This window comes from Haemaphysalis longicornis, unplaced genomic scaffold (genome assembly GCF_048455015.1).
Source record: "Haemaphysalis longicornis isolate Haplotype H1 unplaced genomic scaffold, Haemaphysalis longicornis Haplotype H1 scaffold_4, whole genome shotgun sequence".
Taxonomy (NCBI): domain Eukaryota; kingdom Metazoa; phylum Arthropoda; class Arachnida; order Ixodida; family Ixodidae; genus Haemaphysalis; species Haemaphysalis longicornis.
The window spans coordinates 182,257,410-182,273,017 of NW_027526361.1; the positions used below are offsets into that span (position 1 = coordinate 182,257,410).

Here is a 15,608-nt window from a genome sequence, read left to right on the forward strand (position 1 = left end):
AAGGTGAATAAAAGTTCGCTATTCATATAGCCGGCATTTCGTCGTCGGTAGCGCGTACCGCGAGACTGTGCTTTGTAGGCGCTTCATTCGGGTACGCCGTTCGAAAGCCGCTAGTCTCATCGTCTATAAACGATAAGGCACAAAAAAAAAACAAATAAAACATTGCGCGCAACTGTTTATCAGGACGCGAGGAGCACTTGCGCCAAAGCCCTCGCAATCGTCACGTTAGGCCCCAAATGTGCCACCGGGAAGACAGGAGTGCTGCAAAGGCGTCGCTATGCGGTGCTTGAGTGACCATCGAAGCACCGCAGCAGGAAGCGAGAAAATCGGCGTGCCTGCGAGTAAAACAGGACGCGCATGCGCGCCGCGCCGGTCTCGACAACAGGCGCCGGGCCTCCAGAGCGCGCATCGGTGGCTTTTGCCACGCGCTCGCGTGGTCTGCAAAATTAAGTCCCCGACTGTACCTAGTAGCAAAACTGTGCCGTATGACGTCGTCATGGATCTATGTTTCCCTACCATTTGTAAATCGAGGACGGCAGTGGTCCAACGCTTACCCTCACGTGTTCAGTGGGAGCAAATACTTTGCACAATGTATTAGTTTGCTCGCCGAAGTGAATAGGTTGGAGGCGCATGATCTGGAATGGCTGATTGTTGTAGAAGAACGGTTTGTGTATGGTTCGTGTTTATTTTGGTTATTTCGACCGACGGTTTTTAATCCATGGTTGCCGTCACTTGTGTGCGAAAAAAGGTAATGAATAAAAGAAGCGGAGATCCCACACTTGTGACAGCACTGGGCTGCTACGTTGCAGTTCCTGGCCCGCATCCCCTTGGATCGCACATGTTCGTTTGTTTTTATTTCTCTACTCTTTTCAGTGACAACCCTACTTTCTGACCCGACAGCCACAAAAACGAAATAAATGACTACCACAACAGCGGTGCTTTTCCACCGGCCCTTAAGGCTTTCGACCTATTAATCATGCCAGCAAAGTAGTGAAGAGTTTAAAACTATTAGTGGTGTAAACAACTTGTACTTTATGCTAAGTTGATATTGAGGTTTAGGAGAATTTTTCTATTAGACGGGATAATATTTGTAAAGTGAATACACGGGTGAGTTTAGCGGAGCGGGCGACTAGGCGGCGAACCATTCTTTTTTTTTTTTTTTTTGCGTGCGAATCGGCGATAGCGTGCGGCTGAAGCAGGGCGGCTGAACTATAATCCACACGTTTACATGGGGAAGGGCGGTGACAGCGATTTAGCGAATGCCGTGTACACGCCAATGATTACAGGCAGCTGATTACCAGCGCAAAAGGGCTGTAGTGTGCTTGCGCGAACAAACAAGCAGATGGTTGCATTGGCGGAATCTTCCTATGCAGGCACCATACACTCGCTTGTTTCGTGGCTCTCTACGGTGACAAATTGCGGACCTACCTGCCGGTCAGCGCTCCCACAATACTATTACGCGAAGAAACATTTGACGACTGTACAGACGCACTGAGTGCTGGTAAAAGATTTTTATTGGCTTAGCCACTACCACGCTCGCGTTCACTTCACAAATGTCGTCATGAACGGGACTAGGATCGAACTGCGTGCGCATACCGTGTTACTTGTGTGGTATCTCGAGTTCGCGTCGCTTTTGAGAAATGCCGCAGAACTTGATTAATGGTAATGTAGAAGATACACGGCGATGCTACTACTTTCGCATCCATTTAATTACAGCCGAGAAGCATTCGCTCATTGGAGGCGCTGGACTCGTGCGCTAACAGCAATTGCACCCCGTAACGAGCCGTCGATGCTTTCAACGCGGAAACCTAAACATATGGCGCAGTAAAATCTATAGCCAAGCACACATACCAACCACCAAGCATCAAGTTAAACCAAGTTCAAACACCACAGGTCTGCACCACACAATCAGTTACATGGTGGTAGAACGATGCCAGCACCAGTGGCTCCTCTAGTGTTTAGTATGAAACATTATGACTCTGATAAGAAAAAGCCACGAAAAGTACTGGTGACTCCTTCAAGCGTGTGCGCAAATAAAGGCCGTGGAAAATGTTTTCCTTATGCTGAATATCAAGCGTCCGCAATAAATAAAAGGTACATTGAAGTTTTTTAGAGAATAAAGTTGATAGGAGTGAACGTGCGAAAGAATACAGCAGCGGCAGAAAAGTAGTCAACAAACTGACCTTCAGAGAAGAACTTCAGCGAACCGATTGGCGCAGCGTTTCCTCTGCATGCATTTATCTACAGTACTCTGTTACTGAAAACATCATTCAAAAACATCATTCAGGGCATTCTAGAATAAAGAAGAGCAGTCTGGGAGAGCGATCACAACGTAACACCCTTTCCCTAATAAAATGAGACTTCTGGTGCGGAGTAGAAAAGAAGGAGCAAAAAATCATGCGCTCCTCCGACTAACCACGACGAGGGTTGAACGCGAAGCCTTTTCGTGACGGGTTCTTCGGTTGTCGTCTAAGTTTGGGCTGCGTTTGGACCATGGAAGAAGCAGTTCGGTGCGGCTGTTTTTCCAATGATGCAAGCTGGAAACAGCGCATCGGCCTTTGCCCGAAGTATTTCAGCTTCCGGACCCAAAGAAAACATATGCTCGCCCTTTCCCGTCTTGCAACTGGTACCATTGTTTTGAATGCTGATCTCAAAGGCTGTCCTTACTGTGCTCCTGACTTCAGGGATGTTCTGCTCGAGTTATGGATCTTAGAGACATTATTAGAATTATGCTATGCCAGATTAGCTATGTATGAATGGTAATGTGCATAAGTGCTCTTGAGAAGCAGACGCTTGTAGACCTCGGAAGTTTCCCCGTGAAGTCCTTAAAGTGTATAGTGTTTGACCTGGATTCGTGGGAGGTCGAGGTAAAGGCACTTTGGTTACCCCGCCATATGGCGAGCCGACGGATTGAGGAAGCGCTGGAACCGTGCCGCACTCTCCAGTCTGTAACCCGGGTAATTTGGCCACATGAAAACTTCGAACCGGGATGTCTGCCTAGCGTTGAAAGAAGGTGTCTCCGTGAGCAGTATTCCGCACATGCTAGATGTCTATGGGATCCAGAGCTTGGTACTCATTCCGGGAAGGCCACCGCTGTGCCTTCGTTGTAGCAGGGTTAGGCACGTGTGTCGGCAGCGCAGTACACCTCGGGGCTACCAACGCCGGCACTATGTGCGTACGGTAGAAACTGTGTAATGACGTATGCTGACAAACTACATCAGGGCCAGGTGAAGACTACCGATTATGAAACTTCCGAACACTTTATGGATGCATCTGAAGTGGTGGATGCTTCATGAGAAGTCAGCGTTACTCCAGGCCCGGCCACCATTTTTCAGCACTCTCCTTCTGCCAACTTGGAGACCACACAGCATGAACCTCTGCTCTGAGAACCAAAACTATCCGTGCGGGTTTCCAGATTCAAGGAAGTCGGCAACAGTGGGGCCTGCCTTCAACGGAAGACTCCAGGGACTTTGATGATGTGGGCCCGTCAAAGGTGGCTGAATTGCTTGAGAGCTCCTTGCGACAGCGCATCTCTTCCCCGCGGCGCAGTGGCTAGGGAAGACCGCGCTTCTTCTGCATGCTTCATGACGGCTGAGGGTGGTTATTCGCAGCCTAATGCTTCGCCTTCGGCATCGTGGCCTGATGATTCCCCGTATTGTTAAAATATAATGGACGCTGTATAAGGGCCCCTGAAGCGCCCGGCCTCTCTTTATTCAGAGGAAACTTGTTCTGGTGCAGAGAAGAGGCAGGCGCCTAACTTTGCAGCAGTTGCAGGCGTAGATCAGGGAGCTAAGTCAGCTAACAGCTTAAATGTGCGCCCAGCCCCACGGAGGCAGTTTTAGCGGCCGTCAAAAACCAGGGTGACTCCTTCTTTCGCTGAGAGGAGTGATTAGCTGATCCGTATGGGCAAATTATCAGCAGTGCACGTCGCCTCACTTTATGTAAGGGGTTTAAGGCAGAGACGCAGGCAGTATCAGCTGTTGCAATTTTATCAGAGTAATTGTATAACTATTGCGAGTGATCACGACTGAGTTTGAGTCCGATTGAGTTTGAGTCCATTTTGAGTTCTGAGTACATTTTGAGTTTGAGTCCATTTTGAGTTCTGAGCACATTTTGAGTTTGAGTCCATTTTGAGTTCTGAGTCCATTTTGAGTTTGAGTCCATTTTGAGTTCTGAGTACACTTTCAGTTTGAGTCCACTTTGAGTTCTGAGTACATTTTGAGTTTGAGTCCATTTTGAGTTTGAGTCCATTTTGAGTTCTGAGTACAATTTGAGTTTGAGTCCATTTTGAGTTCTGAGTACATTTTGAGTTTGAGTCCATTTTGAGTTCTGAGTACATTTTGAGTTGAGTCCATTTTGAGTTCTGAGTACATTTTGAGTTTGAGTACATTTTGAGTTCGATTACATATTGAGTTTTGAGTACATTTTGAGTTCTGAGTACATAGGAGTTTTGAGTCCATTTTGAGTTTGAGTACATATGAGTAGCTAGCAGGCAGCTATGGTTGGCTTTTAAGTTTCATGCGTCACGGTGGGCTCGGAATTCAGGTTACCTGCGGGTACGGCACCAATCGCAATCTGCATGATTGGTTGGGAGGGAGGGGGTGTCTGATTTTTTTTTACTTTCTTGTTGAATTTTCATGGCCATAAGCACTTGCTGTATACCTAATTTTCGCGGCTGGGCGCGTGAAGGACAATTGACTGGTGAGGTCATAAAAAAGGGTTTTCTTAACTTTTCCTCCTGATGAATCCACTAAGAGCGTGGGAAAGGGTGGTGGGAAAGCACACGGCGGCGCTGGCGTGCTGGTTGTTCGCCTGCTACTGTTAAAGGCTTGAATACTAGCGGTCACAAAGGAAGAGGTGAGAGCCAGGGGGAAATGGGGGCGGGGGCTGTTCTTTCTGCTGCTTGAAATGAATTAGCTGAATTGACTGGCCAGCGCCCCTTAAGACAGAATAATGACCACATTAGATTGGGTGAAAAGTGAAACTGATGAGGCTAAGGCGTGTAAGGTATCAAATGAAAGGTCCGGATTAACGGAATCAAGCGGGGTAAATAAAAAAATGCTTCCTGATTGTAGTCATCAGGCAGTCATAATGAGCCATAGATTGGGTTAAAATTCAAAACGACGCTGCGAGGGCATGTGGGGAATGAAATTCAAGGTCTCGATGTGGGGAATCGATCGGGACGAAAATGACTTATGGATATATCATGACGTAGTCATGGTAAGTCATAGAAGCGGTTAGAATTCAAGTTCATGACGCTAGGGCGTGTGGCGTATCAAATTAAAGGTCTCGATGATGGTAATCACGTGCTTCCTGACTATTATCATGACAGTTAAAATGGGTCATAAATTAGATTAAAATTCACAATGATGCCACTGGGTGTCTGGGGCATCAAATTGAAGGTTCCGATAAGGGAAATCACGTGGGACAAAAATGTCGTAGGGCTATATCATGAGATTGTCATGGTTAGTCATTGATTGGTTTAACATTCAAATTGATTCCGCTAGGATGTGATGGGTATCAAAGTAATGGTCTTGATGAGAGGAATCACGTGGGAGAAATACAAAAATGCTTCCTGGTTATAACCATGAGATTGTCATGGCGAGTCTTATATTGTGGTAAAATTCGAAGTGACCCTGCTAGGGCGTGTAGGGTATCCAATTTACGGTCTTGACGAGGGGAATCACGTGGTACAAATAAAAAAAGGCTTCGTAGTTCGAATCATGAGATAGTCATTATGAGGCATAGATTGGGTTAAATTCAAGCTGAGGCCGCAGAAGGATGTGGGGAGTCAAATGAAAGGTTCCAGTTAGGGGAATCACGTTGGACACTTAAATAATGCGTCCTGGTTACAGTCATGAGAGTCATGGTTAGTTTGACTGGTATGAATTCCTTATGACCCTGCTAGGGTGTGTGGGGTATCAAATTAAAGGTCTCGTCGAGGGGGATCACGTGGGACAAATATAAAATGCTTTCCGGTTATAATTATGAGGACATAGCAAAAGGTACTCACTCACTCTCACTCTCACACTCACACTCTCACTCTCACTCACATTCACACTCTCACTCTCACTCTCACTCACACTCTCACTAACACTCACACTCACACTCACACTCACACTCACACTAACACTCTCACTCTCTCACTCACACTAACACTCACACTCTCACTCTCACTCTCACTCTCACTCACACTCACTCTCACTCTCACTCTCACTCTCACTCTCACTCACACTCACTCTCACTCTCATTCATACTCACACTCACACTCTCACTCTCACTCACACTCTCACTCTCACTCTCACTCTCACTCAGACTCAGACTCAGACTCAACTCACACTCACACTCTCACTCTCACTGACACTCTCACTCTAACTCTCACTCACACTCACACTGACAATCACACTCTCACTCTCACTCACTCACACTCTCACTCTCAGTCACAGTCACACTCACATTCACACTCTCACTCTCACTCTCACTCTCGCTTTCACTCTCACTCTCACTCACACTCTCACTCACACTCTCACTCTCACTCTCACTCTCACTGCCTCAATCTCTGTGAGGCCATTTGAGTTCTGAATTCACTTTGAGTTCTCAGCCCATTTTGAATTGTGAGTTCATTTTAAATTTTGAGTACATGTTGAGTTCTGAGTACATTTTGAGTTTGAGTCCATTTTGAGTTTGAGTCCATTTTGAGTTCTGAGTACAATTTGAGTTTGAGTCCATTTTGAGTTCTGAGTACATCTTGAGTTTGAGTCCATTTTGATTTCTGAGTACATTTCGAGTTTTGAGTCCATATTGCGTTTGAGTACATTTTGAGTTTGAGTACATTTTGAGTTTTGGTTACATTTTGAGTATAGTACATTTTGAGTTCTGAGTACATTTTGAGTTTGAGTCCGAGTGAGTTTTGAGTTTTGCGCTCAATGTGAGTTTGAGTTTGAGTGAGCGCAGATGTGCTACTCAGCATTGAGTCTGAGTTTGAGTGAGTGGTGATTCGAAAAAAAAATTGTGCGTGAGTTTGAGTGAGCCGCGCCAACTTTGCCGAGGTATGGTGCTAACACGGTGCTGATTAGAAGGAGCTCGGTAAGTGATGAAGACGTGACAGGACAGAAGTCATCACTTATTTTCGTTGACAGTACCATGAAGTGGTTACCTGAAGCCATCATAGAGATCCCAAGGCCGTTTTATTTTTGGAAGGTTTTATGCAAAATGCATTGACAACCCTTTACATGGTCTGATATATGGGAATGTTCCAAGTGTTGGAGAGGCAGACGCTCCCGACCATCAAAGGATTTCCAAGGCAGAAATCATGCAGAAAGGGAGTCCGTGCATTATATCGCAAGAACTACGCAAGAGAAATGGTGATTTACCACATATAGTGTATGCCCAAGTGGTGTCAGCAGCCGTTGAAACTACCTTCAAGCTGAGAGAGGAGCAGACCACTCCAAAAAATTCACTAAATCAACCCCTTACCCTAAACTCTTGTGAGTTGGCTGAGCATCAGATGCAAGATCAGGCACTGCAGGGCTGTTATCAGCAAGTGGAGGTGGAATGGAGAGGACATCATGCTGTTTACATGTTTATGTTTCAGAATGAACTTCTTTACTATTCTAATAGAACGAGTAGTCATGCAGCTTGTAGCACCACAAGATCTCAACGGCAGAAGCTCTTGGCAATAGCGCGCAAAAGCTTCATGGCGGGCCGTCGCGGGGTGTGTGAAACCATCAGGAGAATCACAGAAGATTACCTTTGGCCAGGCATGCAAAGTGATGCAAGGAAATATCAAGTCCTGCAACGTTTGCCAGCAAGTTTCGTCCAAAGTCGGTGTTAACTCAAGGTGCGCGGAACGAGGAGAGGGGGTCTCCGAGCGACTGTCGGAGTAGATTAGGCATGATAAGAGTGGACGATAACAGCGCATGAAGGTCTCGTATTCAAAAAGAATTGCGGTGAGAGTAGCCCTGCTTATGAGTACAGTCACTGGGATCAGATGAATGGGAAGGAAGACGTAGGCGCAGATGCTATAACCAGTTCGAATTTGTATATGAAATAGTTCCTGGGCTCATTTAGAAGTTGAATAGGGTGGTGTTCGGCATGTCATGTGAATTGTGCAGTTCAGTGTTCAGGTGGGTACTTTAGGGTCTGAGAAATGCGGACACTTGCCAACTTTCAATAGGTCGGTGAACTGTGTTTATGAACACTGTACACACAGAACACAAATAAGCCGGAATGGGAGTAAATGGCTTGTGTCATAACTCAGTACCAATTCGGAGTTTTCAAAACTCCTTCCAATGGGAGTTTCGCCTTACTCCCATTATTTCGGCAGTTTTTTCAGTAGCATATGGGAGTTTCATTTTACTGCCACTACAACGGGAGTTTCCAGGGGTACCATTGGGAGTGTATTGTTTCCTCCAACTGGGAGTTTTCAGGGGGCGCATTGGGAGCAGTGTTGACCTGCATTCGAGGTTTTTTTGTGTGTGTGTTTTTGTGCGTTTCATATATATGCGCTGCAGTGGAATTTATTACTGCATTTGGGAGTTCTTAATAAGGGCACAGGCCGCGTTTTTATTTTTCGTTGGGGATCACGTAATTTCTGGTCTTTTTCCGCTTCAAACGTTGAATGGCGAAACGTGAAAAGTTTGTTTTCTGCACAGTCAATTTATTGCATAAAAATTACATGAATACGATATACGTGTGAACACGTTAATAAGACAATAAAAACACTGAATCAACAAAACACCTACATCGAGAACACAAGGTATCTTGGTCAGAACTTTATCTACTACAACACTCCTCAACGAAAAAAATTTAAGCCATTTGCAAACAATGAGGTCAGCATGTCGTCGGTGCGCTGTTTGCTTGCACCTGCCTCCCGAACGCTGACGTTGCCGCACCCCCTGGCACGTTCTTCTGGAAGCCACAGCAGCACATTCTTTAGAGGGATAGCAAAACGCTTTAAATCTGCGGTAACAAATACATAGTATATTGGGCATCTGACCTGAAAAAAAAAAAAAAAGAAACGGCACTGTAAAGACGCTGAACTTGCCACTCTTGTGTCCAATTTTCCGTAATGTCTGAATGTTTCTTTAAAGCTACTCAAAATTGCACTTCTGTCCGAGACACCTGCGCTCACTAGTTCGTCAAAACGAAGTGTTCTGCTGTTCAAAAAGGTGCGCGACCCTTGTGGCGACCAACTTCTCAAAATGCTTCTTTTCCCTCTTTTCCTTGCGTGTAGTGATCTGGGAACGAGCTTCAGGTTTTACCCCCCGCACTGGCCCTCTCTCCCCTCACCGAAAGTTAAGGAAAAATTTCGGTCGGTGTGACGCCTGCGCGTGCCCCCCTTCAAAAAAAAAAAAAAAAAATAAGCAGTCGTCTGTCGACTTTACAGAATGCTCCCTCGAATGGCGTTTGCTGGTTATAGTTACACGCGCCTAGCGTACGGAGAGCTCCCACGGGGCCCCGACCTTCTCCCTTTCCAGTGAAAGCAATTAATCGCCGGCGGCACGCGGCAGTCACCCTCCTCGTAGCAGGCGCGGCTGGCACCACACCTACTTCTCAAGAAAAGCGGCCGCACTGCGACGTTTGACCGGCCAACTTCAACCTCGCCTGCCACTAAGCCACAGACACAGCCTGACAAAAACGCCTAACAGCCGTCCAGAGTTCGGACAGTTTTCATTCTGCTTGCGAGTGTGAATGAGTGAGTGTTCTGCTCGAGACCTGCGCAAATACGCATTGCTTTCACACCGTTCGGCCTCCCCAATGATGTTCCGGGCATGGTGCCGTCTTTCACGCACAACGCTCACCTCCAGTGGCGGAGAATCGCCCGTGCAGTGGCGCGGGAAACACGTTGAGTTTATTTGACGCTAGAAGGGGCACAAGTCTCCCCAAATGTTGCGTACAATAAAAAACGTGAAAATCTCACCTTCAACCACCTCGCAGAGGCACAACCGCGTTGTTTTTTTAACGAGCCACTCTCAGCGATCACTGCATTTAGGCCTCGCGTCGGCTCGCTGGCGTATTCCGTCGGCTCGAAGGTCGGTGACACGGAGGCGACGTTGCAGTCCGTCGCACGTCAGTCCAGGCTGGTTCCACAATGTTCGCAACGAGCTTCGGTTGTTGGGAAGCACTTCACATCCGTTCGTCCGGCCGCAAGTTCACACTGGCAATAAATTTTCGGGGACGCTGGAGCTCACACGACACCAACTGGCAGCCATTTTGTAAGGACGCGTAGAGGAGGAAGGGGTGAAGGAGGAGGAGAAGGAAATGGAGGTGGCGTGGGAGTTTTTAATACTCCCATTAGGACAAACGCAGTAATCACAGCCAGATACTGCGTTTTGTGAAGAGGTACAACCGTGGTAAATGCGCTTATTTACGACGGCTTGTGGGCCCCGGTGTAAACTGGCAGTTTTTCCACCATCATACTACCACACGTGGGAGCAGGCCGCCTGTCGTGAGGAGTTTAAAAGACGTATTCCAGCCAAGAAACTCCCATTCAGGCTAACTTGTGTTTTGTGTGTACGTTGTACCCTATTGAGACTTCGTGGTGCGACATGCAGTTTAATAAACTGAGTTCAGGGTGAACCCAGTGGACATGATTGGTTGGGGGAGTGATTCTTGTTTTACGAAACAACGCTTAACAGGAGGTCCGGTTGTCTTCCACGCTATAAAACCACAAAAAAAGTCGAAATGAAGCAACTGCATAGACGCCGCCCTTTGCTGAAGCGACCCGCCAGCACGATGTCGCTCGCCAAGCATACCCACAAGACAGCCGCTGACCCTCAAATCATGTTCCGCTGCAGATTTCGCTACACATTTCACTTTCGCGTTTTACCGATTCCTATGGCAGAGGACTCAACCACAACTTTTTCTTTCACTCACCCACGACCGTACAAAATCGCCGTCAGAGAAAGTTGGCTTTTCTACAGGGCGTTTTCGCGTTGCAGTCGTCGTCGGTGCGAGCACTTTAACAAGCACTTCGCTTAGAACAAAAGATAAGAGAGCCGGCTGCGGCCAGGCGCTGTTAACACCACAAATAGCCAAGTCAGAAGACATGGTTTGTGGCATTACCCGTATTCTAGGAGGGCCGTATGCTGAAATAACAATGTAGATTTGGGAAGAGCAGGCTTCATTGATGCTTTTAGAAGCCGTAGTGGCCGCAGAAGTGACCCTAGTAGTAGGACGTGTCACTTGTATTATTGAAGCCAGGATTGTATTGTCGAAGAAATTACAATTCTTTCGGGTCGGACTGGCATTCATCGGCATTCAAAAACAAAACTCCAACATCAAGAGGGCGCAAGTGGGACATGCTAGGTATACGATCAATTGTTCTAGAACAGAGCTTTATTTGTTTACGTTTAAATATTTGAGGACTTACAAAAGTTATTGGAAAACCTAAGTACTGTTGTTGAAATACATTGCAGATGAGAAAAATTGGTGCACCGTTACGACGCCAAGCATAAAACCAAAGAGCACGTATTTTGTGGTCCAACGACAAGTGTGCAAAAGCTTTACGTGGCAAAAGTAGAACTGCGCTTGAATAATATGGAAAAAGCAAAACTGTATGTTTGCTCAATTGTGTGCCACAAATGTGACACAGTGGCCTTGGTCATACGCAGTGTTCGCTGCATCTAATAAAATTATTTCTTTTTTTACAGTAAGAAAAATCAAGCGTAAGGAACTAATAAAATGCATATGGCTGTTGAAAACGTTTGTAAACTCATTTAAACTAGAGAGATATGCTCTCTAAGGTGATACCGCCAACACGATGTTTTCACGTTGTACTGTTTGGCCGTTCCACCTTTTGTAACTCTGCTCTATGTTAGCGTGCCCATTTGATTTGAGCTGTGTTTTCACTGCTCTGTTTTGTCGCTGTGCTGGTAAACGCGTGCTGTTTGACACTGATTGTTTTGTCACCGCCTCTAAGTGGCACAATGGCAAATGGAGGCGATATTGCGTTATACGGTTTAAACCTGAACTTTATAACAGTATCCATATTTCAATTGGAGGCATTCACGCTGAAGCCGTGAATTTAAATTCCTTTTCAATAATGTGAAAGCGAAAATAGGAGGTGAAGATAAAAGGTTTTGCGTTTTGTTAAATAATGACAGGACATTCAAATTACCTGCATAAATGACGCCTTTTGTCACGTCACCAGCAATCATAATGTACAAAAGGCGCCGCCGGCCACTTGACAAATTTCCGTCTTTATATTTCCGAAATCGCGCAATGTAACTGCAATATTTATTTACGTGGAATCGATGGATTGCCTCTAACAAGGCTAACGAGCCTAACAACCAACCGACGTCACACTGGCTGCGGAAGAGAACTGCACTTGTAGAAATACATTTTATAACATATAAAAATCCGCTTACCCGGGAGCGTAGGCACAGGTGTACAGCTTCTCAAGGCCCCGACCACGGCGCTGCGACAGGTACTTCGCAAATCCACAGCCGACTCTCCAGGTTTGCGCAGACGCAAGCTACACAGAACAATAACACCATTAAAGGAGGCTGGACATAATGATACGCTATTTATTGAACGATGAAACGCTGCCAAAAAGCTATGCTTTCCTATTAATTTATTAATAAATAGTTACATTGGCCTCGATCACTGCACAGGGGGCTCCAGGAAATGCTCACATATTAATTAAAATACCGACAGCAAGGTACTCCTCGTGATATATTGGGGACAAAAAAAGTGAGTTTCCAGGTGCGGACCGTACTGCGGCCGCCATCACAGCGGGCTTGATACCTGGTGGCTGCGGCTGCGCTGGGTGCGGCAGCGACGTGAGTGCAAGGTCAGGCGCTGCACGTGATAAAATCAGTTTTTCCCTTATATTCACCGTCCTACCATGAGTTTTCTGCCTCTCTATATATATACATCGCTCGGTTACGGCAACAGAAAGCCTTCTTATTAAATCGGCGAATGAAGATTTCCGGAGTTTTCCAGTAACGCTGAACAATGCGGCGTGTCAAGTGTCATCAAACTCACTGTACGCGAAGCTACAGATGCTGGCTTCCGTACCTGGATGTACCTCCAGGTGCAAACACAAGTACGCAAAGCGCAAAGTTAAGCCTATCGCCGCTTTTGTAAATAGCCGCATTCGCACCGGCAATAAAGCCGTAGATACGCTCTCCTCCTCTCATATCCACTACTTCCCTGATTCGCATGCTCAGATTACCCATGTCAATGTCTCAACACATTTCCAAGTTGAAGGTCAGCTAGCATTCGGCTAGTGCCTTCGAGGCCTGGCAACGTTAAGAATGCGCGCTGATTTCAGACTACCTGTGCTCTGTGGCCATCTACGCCCGCATTTCTCAATTTCGTTTTTACTGAATCGCTTTACCTTTGTTTTCTCTGTGCCGTGAAACATTTCGTCGGCAATATTTCAACCATGAAGCTGGGTTTCCGACCTTCAACGTCATTCCACGCTTTCACAATGAGTAAAAAGCTTATGTAATGCTACGCTGTCGTTATTTATTTAAATGGGCCCTGAAAAAGGTTTTGCCGATACACGGGTGTTCGCATTTTCAGGTAAATCAATGTCCTAGTAATCACCTCTTACAATAATTGTGTTGAAGCGATGAGAATTAGTGGAATTATTGCAAATCAAAACATCGCATTTCCGCACGCGGCGGGATTCTCCTTCGTTTCTTCCACCTCCTCGCGCAGCGCGAGCGTGGCTGCTCATGATGCCTCGCTTCTCGGTGATGACTGCGAGAAAATCTGGGTGTGCGTTTCGTCTTTTAATTGCAATATTCAGCGCCGCAGAATCACGCTGGGACGGGGCCGTCTGGGCCGTTACTTTGTCATTTTGCTTATGAACCCTGCACTCCGCTCGTGGCTGGAAACGCTGACGGAAGGAATGGGGCCGGAGTTTTAGGCTTCCACACCACACTCCGCCGAACGATCACGCGAAAAACGACGACCCAGTCACCACGCGTTCGTGGCGACAGCATGTCTTAGTACATATGGGAGTCTAAAATATGTGAGCGAATTACTAAAGAAGGCCTCAAAATTTGTTAGTGTGAGCACGTACATGCGTTCCGAACAGACGTGCGTTTATAGATAGCCTAATTCGCGGCCCGTTCGTGCCCCAATCGAGCTTGGTCATGATGTCATGGCGCCATACACGCACGTACGCTAGCAGTTGTAGCATTCCATTCCATTGTTTCGATCGGTTTTAAACGTTTTTAACCGTAACAAAGAGCAGCCGAAAATTTGCACGGTACGCCACAGCGATGTTTTAGAGTGCGTCGGGCATTCTCTTCCCCCTCTCCCCCTTTACTTTCCGGGAAATTCCTTCGCTACCTTGCTTTTACCAACTACTGGACAAGCACACCGTAACAGACATTACGAGCGGTCTCGGAGTAGCAGCGTAAGTTTGGAGGCTGTGCGCGCCTACCTCTTTGTTCGGCTGTGCACACCATTGCACAAAACAATTATTCCACCCTCGCTTTTTCCCCTGATGGCCTGGATCCGCCTTTCTCTCTATAGAGGCTGTTCGCTGATTTTTTCGCGTGCTCAGTGCTGTCACTTGCGATATGTGGAGGGCTCGGCCGCCGGCCGTGGTCCTATGCCCCCCCCCCACAAGCCTACCTTGTACCTTGTTTAATTGGATTGGAGGAAACTATGTTTACTCTTCATAAAGACATAGCAATTTTTCAAAATGTACCACAACTCGTACATCGTACATCATAACAGAATCATACATTCCAACTAAATCTCTCTCAGCGCTTCTTTCCCTCAAACGGTCCCTCTGATACACTTTGACCACAACCAAACTACTTGCATACACGTCACTCGTTCGATCTATAATCGAATATGGCATCGTATGCTGGTTCCTATACACTAAGTGCGCAATAGCAAAGTTAGAGGGTGTACAAAGGACAGCAGCAAGATTGATCTATAACAAATACCGTCGTGACAATACACAAACTGAATTGTTACGATTAGCCGGGCAGCCAACAATCAGCGATCGCGCAAGGTACCTACGTGGAAAAAAAAACTTGGCTCCAATTCACGCGGTGAATGTATTTGGAAAAAAAAGCTGTACACGGCAACTACAACAATTGTCCATGCGACGTCACTTGAATTCACACACGTAGCTCTACAGAGAGGGAAACCAGAGATTCTGCCTGCCGTTACCTAGAATTTCCGGGGGCGGTGTCCCGAACACAGGAGCGTCGGCAACCCGGGCTAGAGCGGCGGGTGCTGTAGCCCGGACGTGCGTCGGCAGAAAAAAAACGGCCAGGAGTGTCACTCGAAGTGTGAGGCAGCGAAACCTAGCCGTCCCGATGTGCTAACACGGGGCTACATCACCGCGCGACACAAGCGCGGGCACCGAAGCAATTCGGCATGTGAGCTTAGTGATTCCCAGTTATACTGATCTAAACTAGTTAGTTTGAAAATTTCGAGAAAGCTGAGAGAACTCTTATAATCGCTATTTATCAAAACTAGTTACTCCATTCGCCTGTTACTCCATAATCTTCCTCTTAAAACACAACCGAACCGGTATTCGCTAATTTAGAAAACGGAGTCCCATTCGTGGCAAGCAGTGCTCGAAAGGTAGTGTTTGTTTAGCGGCCAGGTGTCTGTGTGTGGTCTCT

General features: G+C 46.7%; 1 protein-coding gene across 1 annotated transcript in view; it reads right to left on the minus strand.

Annotated features, from left to right (window-relative positions):
• Positions 1–15,608, minus strand: part of LOC144179550 (venom allergen 5-like) — a 67,260-nt gene that overhangs the window by 22,840 nt on the left and 28,812 nt on the right. Inside the window, exon 5 of the mRNA XM_077707941.1 lies at positions 12,372–12,478. Within this exon, the coding sequence (XP_077564067.1) occupies positions 12,372–12,478 (107 nt within the window). The remainder of the gene's footprint in view (positions 1–12,371; positions 12,479–15,608) is intronic.